General features: G+C 43.1%; 1 protein-coding gene and 1 long non-coding RNA gene across 6 annotated transcripts in view; one reads left to right on the top strand and one right to left on the bottom strand.

Annotated features, from left to right (window-relative positions):
* Window positions 1-12,617, bottom strand: part of LOC120358650 — a 423,202-nt gene that overhangs the window by 129,944 nt on the left and 280,641 nt on the right. The gene's annotated exons all lie outside the window — the stretch shown is intronic.
* The window catches only part of LOC105193437 (discoidin domain-containing receptor 2), a 167,809-nt gene that overhangs the window by 142,659 nt on the left and 12,533 nt on the right, over window positions 1-12,617 (top strand). For all 4 annotated transcript variants that reach the window (XM_011157872.3, XM_026135910.2, XM_039453533.1 and 1 more), the window contains 2 exons: window positions 4,403-4,508; window positions 7,919-8,150. In XM_011157872.3, the coding sequence (XP_011156174.1) occupies window positions 4,403-4,508; window positions 7,919-8,150 (338 nt within the window). The remainder of the gene's footprint in view (window positions 1-4,402; window positions 4,509-7,918; window positions 8,151-12,617) is intronic.

The following is a 12,617-nucleotide window of genomic DNA, read 5'->3' as shown; positions in this document are numbered from 1 at the left end:
CTGAGAAGCTGATTATCACTAACAAACGACACAGACAGTTTCCAAGTTACATCTTGCATAGAATTTAATCTGGATTAAATCTCTGGTATTGCGGTCACGTCGCGGCGTCGGTAAAGATATACCTGCCACATAACGATGTAACAAATGCGTCTTAAGGGACTTGAAACGAAATTCGTATTTTCGTAACGACTCGCAATTTCATTATAAATGCTTTACGAGAAAGATGTTTATGTCTTAATATTTGAGGATGCGCGAATACGATGAAAATTTTCTCTGACTCTTTATATGATATTTCAAGATGTGTATGATTGCACAAGCTCATACGTTATAATTACTCGAGACGTTTTGACGTAAAAAAAAAGAAAAAGACAAAGATTGAGTTAACTCAAGGATTAGGTGCGAGTCATGATTTATGCGCTAATATCGCGCTGCAATGAGATGGGGAAGTTTAATATGTTTTTCGTGAAAGTCCTGGTGCGTAATTAATTTACATTCGCGCCCGAGGAGAGAAGTGCGAGTAAGCGTACCGAAAGCCGACCACGACTCTGGTGCGCCGTCATTAATAATAATCCTGGAATTAACAAAGGAAGGGTGATGCGAATTATTAAATTCACCGAGATAGAAAAGCCCGTTGTTGGTGTCTACCCTCACCACACTTCCTCTATTTTTCTTCCCTAATTTGCCGAGAGATTCGTTAGTCTTCTGTGCAATTTGCTTTGCCATTATTATAAAAGCCGCGCTAATTACTCGCCATATTCGTCTACCAAAGGCGATATCTTTGACTTCATCCGAGATGCGGGAACAAAATTATGCGAGACGTGATGCGTGTAAAGCCGCAACGAGTGTCCGCTTGTGTGTTGCAGCAACTTACATGCGTTATGCATTTTTTTTTTGAAAAATTATGGAGACTGAGATTTCTACACAACACGTTTTCATACATAGAGCCAAGCTACGACTAGCATATATTAAATTATTAAAGTCAACCTCGCCTCAAGTAGATAAAGACGTGACTTGCGCTGTGTTAAAGGTTAATTCAGAGCCATTCTCAGTTGCCTGAAGAAGGAGTGGTTCGCTACTCGAATGCAACGTTGAATGCTTCGCGGGAGAGGACAAACGATGGCGGAGAAGGAGATACGCTCTTGTAAAGGAGGAAATTTACGGTATTGCGCAATTCGTAGATCTCTAACAAATCGCACAGCCTTCATCGCCGCCTCAACTTGTAACTTAACCGTAGAAGTCTGATTCAACGCCAAGACGTTTCAATTACCATTTCGGTATTTCAAGAGATTCGTAGAAAATCGTTTATCAACTCGACGTGCACGCAGATATATACATATATATTGCATATATAGAAGGCCATGCGAAATGGAGGCGAAGAAAAACGGTACGTTCGCGGCACTCTTAGACTATCAAGTAACAACAAATACAAAAGCAACTGCCAGGATATACGGCGGAAGAATTTCTCTCAGAATTTATTAGGATTTTTCTATTACAATCTCTCCTACGTCGCCTCGAACGTATTGCGTTCTCCTGCAGGCGCGGCGCTTGTACGTCGACCGTTTCGTGGTTGTCTCGGGTTTCGCGGAGGAGCCGTCTCTGGAAAGAAGCGGTTATCAGTTTGACAGTGACGCGGTTAAAGGAGGAGAGCGAGAACGAGCTGGCGAGAAGACGAAAGAGCGACGTTGAGACGGTGAGGAGGGGGTTGCGAAGGCATTCAATTTCCCTCTTCTCGCGGATGGAGGGCGGCACACACCCTTCCGTTCGGAGCTGTCACTCCCCGAGAATTATGGTCGCCGAATGAGTGGCTGGGGCGGGCCAAACGTCGCATAACTTACTTCTTCTTCTTCTTCTCCCGTTCCTGCACTCTTTTCCAGGATGTCTATAAATACGAGAATCGAACTTGCCTGCTTACTCTAACTACTCGGAGACGACCTCGGTGCCTAAGCTCTCTCTGGATGCTGCTCGCCGTGCGCCGTATTGGGAACCTTCCGTATACCGGAAGAAGCGCGATGCGAGAACGCTCGATCTTCGGGAAGCCAGATCGCGCCACCGGGTACCACTGATTACGAAACTTATTTGTCTGAATGCGTTTTTTGCCGCCTCAATGGAACTCGAGACGGTTTCCCGAGTATTTTTAGCCAGACGTAGGTCTGGCGATGATTACCAGAAATTCCTCTGCGTAATTGTTTCTTCGTCTCCCGACGCGATGAAAGTAAAATGAAACGAGTAGCGAAAAATAGGCACATTCTTTCTCTGGACATTTTTATATCTTACATTTTTGTTGCATGTCTACATGGGGAATATATAATGCGACTTTGTACCTACAACTCCAGAGAGAGAGAGAGAGAGAGAGAGAATGTTAAATAAAATATATATATGTAAATATATAAATTCAATTTTTTAAACACTTTAATTTTAATATCGTAAATTAATTATTTAGAACTAATATATTATTCAGCAATCCCAAAAAACACAAATTTTATTGGAACTCATGATTTTATTTCTATAAATGTATTCAGATTGATGTCATGCTTCAAAAAAACTTTCATCTTTCATCACATTTTTATCTCATTCAAAGCTGAAATCTTCGGCGACGTTTCGGAAGTAGGAAATATTTACAATCCTCTTATTTACGCCAGACATCTTTTCGGTGCCAGACATCCGCGACGATGAAGAAAACGGTCGGAAGAAAAGTTTGTGGATTTAAGATCGTTGGACGAATAAACGAGCTCGATAATCGTTGATGGTTCCGACGATGGTTCAGGAAGCAGCTGTCGTTAGGGCCATTCGGAGTTGAATTTTCTACGCGGATTTATCGAGTTTACCGAAGCACCGCTCCGTCTTGACGCGATTTCTTGCTAAAGAGCTGTATATCATTTACTCGTTTCTCAAGAAACCCTGGCGCGATCTTGCGCTCTGCGCCAACAGATCTGCTTTGACCTCTTCTCAAGGTACTACGGCCGTTCTCGTTCGCGAGTGCCGCTTTGATCGTCGACAGGCCTCTGCGCGAGAGATATGTAATTTCACGTCATCCCCGCCACTTATCTTTCTTCGATTCCAAATGGAAATCCGTTCTCGGTATCGTGTTAAGCGCTGTAATTATCGCGGAACGCGCGATCCACATCGAGCGATAAAATACGGCGCTCTGGAGCGGCGCGGCGCCCGCGATGCCTTTTTCATCGTTTTCGACCGTCGCGGACGCGCACGGTTTACGCGCGTTGGCCTCGAAAAAAGTAACCCCACGACGTACAGGCGCATAATGAAAGCCTGATAAACTCCAGTTCTCACCGAAAATAACGGCGCAAACGGCGCAACGAGGCTCTCGAGAGGACCCGGCTTGTTTAAAACAACTTTTAATGACGACGAAAAGTTCACGCTGAAAAAAGCGTATCGTTGATGCGAAACAATGTAACAACTTTATTATTGTACACAGCCTTTGATAGCTATAATCCTATGCTACATGATATTTTTTTTTTATTAGATCTTATTCTGCATTTAATGTCAAATGGACTTTTTATTGTAACAATCTACAATATTTTCAAACTTGGTATTTGATAGAGTTTGATCGAAACAATCTTTTTTGGTTTCAAACAAAACTCTCTGAAAACGAATACTTGGTTATGTATCAATTTCGGTCAAAACTGAAAACCGAAACTTTCATAGGAATCCTAGAAAGACTACATGTACAGGTGCACGCACGTATTGTGTACATATACATGTATACTGCATATCCTTTTCTCATAAATATCATAATTTAATTATTGAAATAATAATTACACATATTCTTATTATCCTAGTAATACAATTTTATTATTACAATCTGCAATATACTGCGATAATAAATTGCAATTATTTTTCATTGATTTTTGAAAGATTTGCTTAACAAAATATTTTTATTTTACTTTTTGAAATGTTATTATTAAGTAAAATACTGTGGATATAGTGTATAAGGATATAGTGTATAACATATATGTTATAAAAATAGAAAATAAATATTCACATTAAGTAAACGTTTTGTACCGTATATTTATCGCATTTTGTATTGTTGCGAGTTATTACTTGATTCGACTACATCGTTGAAACTCTCTTTCAGTTTCGGCCGAAATTTAAAACATAAATTTTTAGTCGAAATTTATTGTAACCGAAGCCGGATTTTCAATCTGATATTTATTCAATAATGCTACAATTTATGATATAAAAATTAACATACAAAATTATTATTATTCAAGAGAAACGTGTTATTATATTATTGAAGTATTATTTTCTGAGATATTTCATACCTGCACGTGCATGGTTAATTTTAACAGATCGTCTAAAATGGAGTTTACATCCGAAGTTTATATCGTTCATTTGTTCTCACTTGAGACAAACATATAATTGAAGCAATTTCCTTTATTTGCAGCACAATGCATCGCACCCCTGGGGATGGAATCGGGCGCGATTCCCGACGCGGACATCACTGCGAGTTCCAGCTTCGATAGCGGAAATGTCGGGCCGCATCGCGCACGGTGAGTGAATTACTGATTCGTTTACGCAGCGCATCACACACAAATCCGACGCAGTACAAATCCGGAAATTTGATCATATTAGCTCCGCTACGGACCGTGAAAAACGCAGCGGCGTGCGCTCGCATCGCGAACGAGATCGACATCGACGGCGTAATGCGGTGATATTCGAATCAACTTGACCATTCACCGTACCTCCATACCTCTATACCGATCATCGAGCGCTGTTCGTTAAACTAAAAAAGCCTACCCGGGAAGTTCTCTATCTGTCTACTCGTAACTGGCTCTCGATTACGGGCTATTTAAGACGCCTAGCGCGCGATCGCGGCGGAAGAGGGGCGAGATACCGAAGAAGCGGAGTCATCGTCGTCATCGAGTCATCATCATCATCTCCGTGGAACGCGATAGATCATTTGCGAGTTGAGCAATTCGACGGGCTACGCGGGCGACACGTCCGTCATCCTGTCTGTCCTCGAGATAGTTGACGATCGACCGGTCGTACCGTATATTAATCACGCCCTACTAAACCGCAACGTCTAATTCGGCCCTCAGCCCGCAATGAGGATTAATGATGCGCAAGCGTCCCGCATGCGGCGCCATTTGTATCGGCCGTTCCGAAGCTCTTAGACGTCGTTAACGTGCCCCGTCGCATACTCCTTTGATTATGCGTGTCAGCTAATTACCATTCCGGTGAGACGAACGCGTGACGACGAGGTGGACGAACGGAGAACACAGAGCAGTCAGGGACGAATGTCCAAACACAAGAAATCATCGGGACCACCTACCGCGTTAATAAACTCGCACTCGCAAGACATTAGTCGCTCCACCAGTGCCCTTTCGCCCGTAATTGAAATTCTGCTGCATTAACCGAGCCGTGCGTGAATTTTCAATATTCCGCGGGATGTAATCAACTCTCGTCACTATTAATCAATCATCGAAGCGTGAACATAAAACAAATTAACGCATGAAATTAATCGTGGCGCGATTAATCAGTCGATGGATAAAATAGAGATGCATAGGAGTCAATTTCGCAATCGACAACGAGAGTCTCGCGAGGGTCTCTTCGGTGCAACAACAACGACATCGCTTCAGACCGCACTGTCGAGTAGAACTTCTTTGACGGCATTTTCGAGGCTTCGTGGTATTATGGGCTTCACGGTGAATACCCTACTTACCTATCCGCTTACCATAAAATGCTCCTATCTAGTATGCTGTAATCAGAATAGCAGTTTACCCTATATAAGGCTTAGAGAATCAAAAGATCACGAAAGCCTACAATTTTCCAATTTGTAGATGCACCATTTCTAAAAAAAAAAAAAATAAATAAATAAAGAAATAAAGAAATATAAAAAATATTTTTTTGGAGGAAACCATGTTCGTATACTAGCACGTTAATCGTTTTATAGTTATCCGATGTATTGTAACAAAATGTACGATATACCATATCAGAAACACGTTTAAATCGAAAAATATTATCCTCGCAAAGAAATCCTCTCGATCATTCGACAACACGCACCCACGTCGCTCGAGAGGATCTTATTCACCTTAGCAACGGATCATTTCCCTTCAGACGGTTCCTAAGGCCGATCTCGAAGCGACGCGCATCTCTCTCCAGTTCGACAAACCATTCCTCTCGATAATCGGTCCCTCCGTCTAAGGACGCGCTCCGATTCCGCCGACGTGGCAGCTCGCCGTTCAAGTCGGCGTAATCGTCCGTTCTGAGATTTATCGCGGACCAGGAGTGCCGTACGCGCGGAATGTCTTTGATGCCCCGGACTGTATCAAAGTGGCAGCCAGGCAGTTCGAGGTCTCTTAATGGGCTATGAGTTATGATCTTTGGCGGTGGTGGATATTACTCCTTTCTCTTTCTCGCTTCTCATTCCCTCTCGCGTCCACGCCGTTTCTACATCCGTGCGTCTCGGGCTTTCTTTTGCTCGCTCCGCCATGCGTTCCGCCTCTTTCTCGCTCTTCTTCTTCTTCTTCTTCTTCTCCTCCATTCCTGTCCTCGCACGCTGTTTCAGTATTCCCTGCTCCGTATTCTCCTTCCCGCGTTGCTAAACCATGTCGGGAGGCGCCCTTAGATAGACGCACACGGCAAATCCTAGTCGGTCGCTTTTATTGCCTTCGACGTCAAAGCAACACTTAAAGTTCTGACACTTGAGATAGGACGGTAGCGCTCACCTCTTTATTGCGCGAAAACATTTTTACTCGACGCGCATACGCGAGTTCCGCCGCGCGGGCGTGCGGCGGATTCATTTGGCACCGCGCCGTCGTCCGCTCATCTCCTTTTTCTTGCCTCCCTTAAATTTTTCTTCGCCCAAACACTCGTCCCCTGTCGTGTTTCGTACACAACAAGGAGGCACCCTCCTCGCGTTGCAGAGCGAGGGATTCCGCCGGGGAAAGAATTCCCGAAGAAATGCTTTCATAAACTTTTCATAAGTTAATAAACGCGCTCGTGCGATAACAAAATTCACGATGCGTGCCACGCTCGGTAAATACGCTTTATTAATAAATGCCTATAAGGTAATACCTGCTTCGCGGATTATCACGTCGAGGATAGCAGCGTGGCAAATTTACGACGACAGAAAGAATTCGAAACAGATTCGTCCTCGTCGGCTTAGTTTACGAGTCGTGGAATCGCGCGTCACGGCAGCAGCATGCGTATTTCACGGTCGTATCGCAGCCGACAGGAAAGCTTTTTAATGCCATAGACGCGAAAGGTATATGCGAATACAATTATTAGCCGGCTCGAAGTGGCTTCGCCGCGACGACGACGGTGTCAGCTCATCTTTAATTCATGTCATCCGGGACTCGGTTCGATCGATAAATTATAATTTCATCCCGTATCGCGTTGGCGAGCTGACGGTTATCCGTCAGACACGCGGCCGATCACGTATTTATACGATTTCCTCTGAGTAACGATGTGTTTCCGCTCGCTCTCTCGATACCCATCCACCGCGATAACAGCATTTTCTTATCAATGAATGTGGGCGCGAATTCCTCGCACGCTGCAAATCCCAACGAATATTCAAAGAGATTTCAATATTGCCGCGCATTCTCCGTGCATTCCGCATTCAGGAAGGTTTACGTAATTCTGAAATGCCATTTCTTCAGACGCTGCTGCTTCTGTATGAAGCTATAAACGAAGAATCGCGAATTGAAATATGATAAACCTCTCTCTGAATTTGCATGCAGATAAGAATGTATGAACCCATAAAAGCATCACGCGAGACGGGAAAGTTCGGATCGCGCGCGCGTGCTGGCAACTATTTTCCTTTTCACGAAGGATTCCCCGGAGAAGCGCTCTCTCTCTCTCTCTCACTCTCTTTCCCCTCGGCGATCGTAGCGCGATAAGAAAGCGGGAAAGGGAAAATAAAGGTCCGTAATCCCAGAGCAAATATTTATTCTTCCAGGCTGAAGCAGGAGAGCCACGGAGGTGCCTGGTGTCCGAAGCAGCAGATCACGGCGGAGCCGCGCGAGTGGCTGGAAATCGATCTTCACACGGTGCACACGATCACGGCGACTGGCACTCAGGGCCGCTTCGGCAACGGCCAGGGTGTCGAGTATTCAGAAGCCTATATGATCGAGTACTGGAGGCCGAAACTGGGAAAGTGGGTCCGCTATAGGAACTTCCTCGGCGAAGAGGTGAATCTTATTACTTTCTTATTCCGATCCGTATCTTTATGCGAATAACGATCGGTGCAATGTGTAGCGTGTTAAGCGGATGATATAAGGCCTTTTATCAAGAACAATAGACGTCCAGAATAATCGAGGTCAAACATGCCTTGAAATAGTCGACGATATAGAACGGCGTACTCGACGTATTTTTAGATTACAAGGTAGCGGCTTAAAACGTGTACGAAGATTCTCACGTACTGACAAGACCGCGAAATTCATTATGTATCATTTGCTCTGTCCAAGAGCGCGATTTGTCACGATCGATTTAATCGCGCGCGAATCCGCAGCGCTGCAGAAAGACAATTTCGTTGGACGATTCGATTCGATACAGAGATTGTGGCGAACCAATCCGTCGGGTTACATACGAACGTAGTCGTGCGGTTAAATTTAGTCGCGGGCAATACGCATAAAGTCGTGAGCGCGCGCACGCAGATTATTGAGAATGATTTGTAGTTGTGTCCGCGAGTGTCTGCGGTGCGGCCACGGGCAGTAACTAAAGCGTGACGTTAACAAGACGTAAATCTCCGCTGTAATATGCCGCGTTGGAGAACTCGGGCGTGCGGTACGTGATGTAATTTAAACAGATATACTGGTAACCGTGAACCTAAGTCTTTAATTAGCGTCGTCCGCAATAATCACATCGCTACCGGCGATTTACCCGGTCCGACGGGAATAAATTTCGCGCGGAAATCGCAACCGCGGCGAGTTTCGGCGATTCGCGAGAGTAGTAAGATCTCTTGGCTTACGATGTCGAGTAAATCCATAAATTCTCGCCGTAATTTACCGCATTAGTTGGCGCCAAAATCAAGGAAACGTCCAGCTCGTGCACCTCGTAAAATCAGTCGTGTTTTGGCGCGGCACGTGCCTATTTAACGCGTGCCCGCTCGCGGAAATATATTTCGGGCGGGCACGACTCTCGCGAGCAACACGACTCGCCGGGCAGAATGTCATCGATTTCCGAAACCGACGAAAGGAAAGAGAGGCGAATGTCCGGTCGCGTTGGAGTAACTTTCCTTGGGAGTTGGCAGGCGCGGTGGTACTGCGAGCTTATTTGTATAGAAGGGTGGATCAATAAAATGAGGGAAGAGAAGGTCGTAGCGTGCAGGCGGGTCAGACGATTCTAGCTCACCTACATAGGCGTCTACCTGTCTGAATATGCGAATCCTTTGGTAGCACATGTATCTGACGAAGGTCGAATCCGTAGGAGCGCGGACTGAACCATATTTGCATGCAGCCGCGAAGCGACTTGCTTTCATATATACGTATATTACGTATAGTTTCCTTAATAAGAAGGCCACGTACTTCTCCAACATTTTCCATCTGCGTACGTTTACTCTGAGGAGTAAACGTATGAATTTTAAGGCGAACGTATCTTAAGGTATCTATAATAGACATCAAGCTGATTATACAAGTTAAATAATCAATTATTTTGTTCTTAAGCCGATGAAGCATTACTATCATTGGCATTTATATGTAATAAATATCTAGAGATGAAACAAATCAAGATTTCTTGACGTCGAATCGAATCATTAAAACGTAACTTTTAATTAACAATATAAGTGTTAAGTGCTGAATTTTAATATACAAAAAATAAAAAAAAGGTTTTTATGTAAGAAAAATATTGATAGATGTACAGTTACTTAAAATATGATCTTATAAAATTGTCAATACACGAGTCAAACTTTTCAAGCAGTTTAAATTCAAACTATAGAGATTCAAATCTGAATCGAATCAAATTCTATCTGATTTGAGATTCAAATAGTACGTCTCTCCTGATATTGATAAAATTCAAAATTTCCAAAAGTTGAAAATGGTGCCAGTAACAGCATATGTATTTTGCCCCTCAATTACGAATTACGAGCTGAAAGATAAAAGAATAATATAATTCATTTTCCTCATTATGAGAAACGTAAAAGAGATTTATAGGACTACTTAATGTAAAAATTTGTCTAATTTTTTGTACGTTCTTCTTCTGAATTTCCATGGAAAAAGGGAAGATCTAAAATTTCATGGCGTCTTGAAATTATGAAAAATACATGTAATGATTTACGGTTGGCCATTATTTCGTAACAATTCTCAATACGAATCTCCTGATAGAAAGCAAATAAATGAAATATCTGAGAAATGTCTTTCATTCTGCAACATTTGCATATCCCACATAATTCGCTCGTGGCGCGATGTAAAGGGTACCTGTTGGAACGGAAGGGCCCACCCAGAAAATACCCGGCGGTAGGGATAAACCTGCAGAAATTTGTGTCTCTTCCACCCGCTGCGCGCTCCGCGCTGTCCCTCGCTTAATTACACAACGAGAGTCGGCTTATCCGACGCATAATCTTTCTTAATAACCCAGTCCTATACGGACGACATCGCCGATAGAAACCACGCGACTGTCGTCATCTATATTTTATAGCCAATGATTTCGAACGCGACGATTATCAAGAATAGTGTCCTAAGTGAAGCTAATTCTTTTTAATACCCGATAATAGAACAGATGATATGCATTATTGCCTTAATACCGGATCCTCCGATATCTGAGCGTGTTATACGTATTAATAGATATTCAGTATTGACAGTAATGCTATCGTAAAAATCGCGGTAACGTATACATATACGTTTCACATATAAATCTGCATAATCGTCGTGTGTCATCATCCATCGAAAGTTTCTATTTAAATTAAGCCGTAAGATGTCTTATCCCCTATAATCTTCCACGACGACGCACAGCCATCAACACCGCCTCTAAGACGTTCAGCTACCAACGGTAGCAGCCTACCGCGACCGATTCCAAAGTAGCACGCACAAAACATTAACATAAAATGGGTGTTGCTCTCGGCCACGCCCTCGCACCACTTCGTTCGTTGGAATTTGCCTACCACGAAAAGTGACGAGAAACCGCGGCGACGGTCGAGGAATAATTTGAGAGACGATCGTTCGCTTCGTTCGCTTCCCGGCGCCGCCGCGTGCTTGAGAAAAGTCTTTCACGACAAAGCGGACCGGCGCGGCCGGTCTGCGACGAGCGTGGGCGCGGAAGATAAATATCAAGATTACTTATTTTTCCCGGCGCACGTCTCAACGGCTCGTAAATGCCGTCGTAATTTAGTCTCGTCGCCCGGTGCCGCTCGGGTCCTTTCGGAAATTAAGATTCGCCGCCGAATCGAGAACCGGGCAGTCATGGACCGCACGCGAAACCGGCCGCCGAATTGTGAGTCATCTTCATAAAAAAAATTCGATAGCGCAGCTGGTCGCGTCACGTCGTGCCGCGGGTATAACGAAATTTCGGCTGTAAAATAAGAACGAGCGATATAAACGCGACGGTACGAAATATCCGATGCACTTTTTAACAAGCAAGTCGAAATATTTCGATGGGAATTCTTCGCAAAAAACTTACAAAATTATATGCACCTTATAATATATGCAAATATTTAAAGCTCGAGATGTCCCATGTATGCGTGTATTCCAAAATCTCATCGTTTTCCCGCACGATTTTTTAAGTATTTAATATTCCGTGTACATTGGATATTCCACAGTAACTTTCGCGGCATGTTAATGCAAAGCTTAATCTCTTCTCGCTTTTCAACGTGCGAAAATAACTCCAGATACAATCATCGAGGAGTGAAAGAGGATGCTATTATACGTACACTCGGCAAAACTATACACGTAACTGTCAACCTCCGGAAACGCCCACTATGCGGTTCCGTCGCCTAGCAGAAAATTTCTCACGTGTCAGTTCATTGTATTTGCCCATCCGACGCCTTGGTACCGTCCGTTTCAATGTGCTAAACATCAGGTACCGCGTCGCGGCGCAAATAAAACGGTGTCAGCTACCGGTCCCAATTACCGCGCCACCCAGCGCGGAACGTGCCGGTTCGCGCGGTCACGAGAATCATCTTTAAACGCGTTTCCCATCGTGAGTTCACTTTTAGTGAATAGGAAAACTAAAAAGGCACAAAATAGAAATAGATTAGAAAAACAAATCTATGATTAACGAACTGAATAAGTCAATGTTACTTCATTTTGTCGGCAATGATTAGATCTCTCGAAATCTGCGAGTTAAATATTTATAAAATAACGTCGAATACGTTTTAATAATATATCGTCTATCAGTTATGTAATACGCTTTATAAAAAGAAAAGGAAAAAATATATCTCTTCACTTAGGAGAAATTATTAAAATGAATATTTGACAAGGGAATTTTATTTTCCAAAACTTAACTATCGCATTTATTTTCAGAAGCACATAATTATTTCAAAGCATTTCTATATGTTTGTTTATTTCATATCATAATTTAATTTTTAATAATAAATAAAGTAAATAAAGTATAATATAAACGTGTTATTAAGTAAATCATGCCATTCGCATATATAATACGCAATAGGGATTATATGTGTGATACATCCTTCAATTAATTGTCAAGCGTATATTGTATGCTCTTAA

Source organism: Solenopsis invicta, chromosome 9 (assembly GCF_016802725.1).
Source record: "Solenopsis invicta isolate M01_SB chromosome 9, UNIL_Sinv_3.0, whole genome shotgun sequence".
Taxonomy (NCBI): domain Eukaryota; kingdom Metazoa; phylum Arthropoda; class Insecta; order Hymenoptera; family Formicidae; genus Solenopsis; species Solenopsis invicta.
Note: the sequence above shows the minus strand (reverse complement) of the source record. Positions and strands in the feature narration are given on the sequence as shown.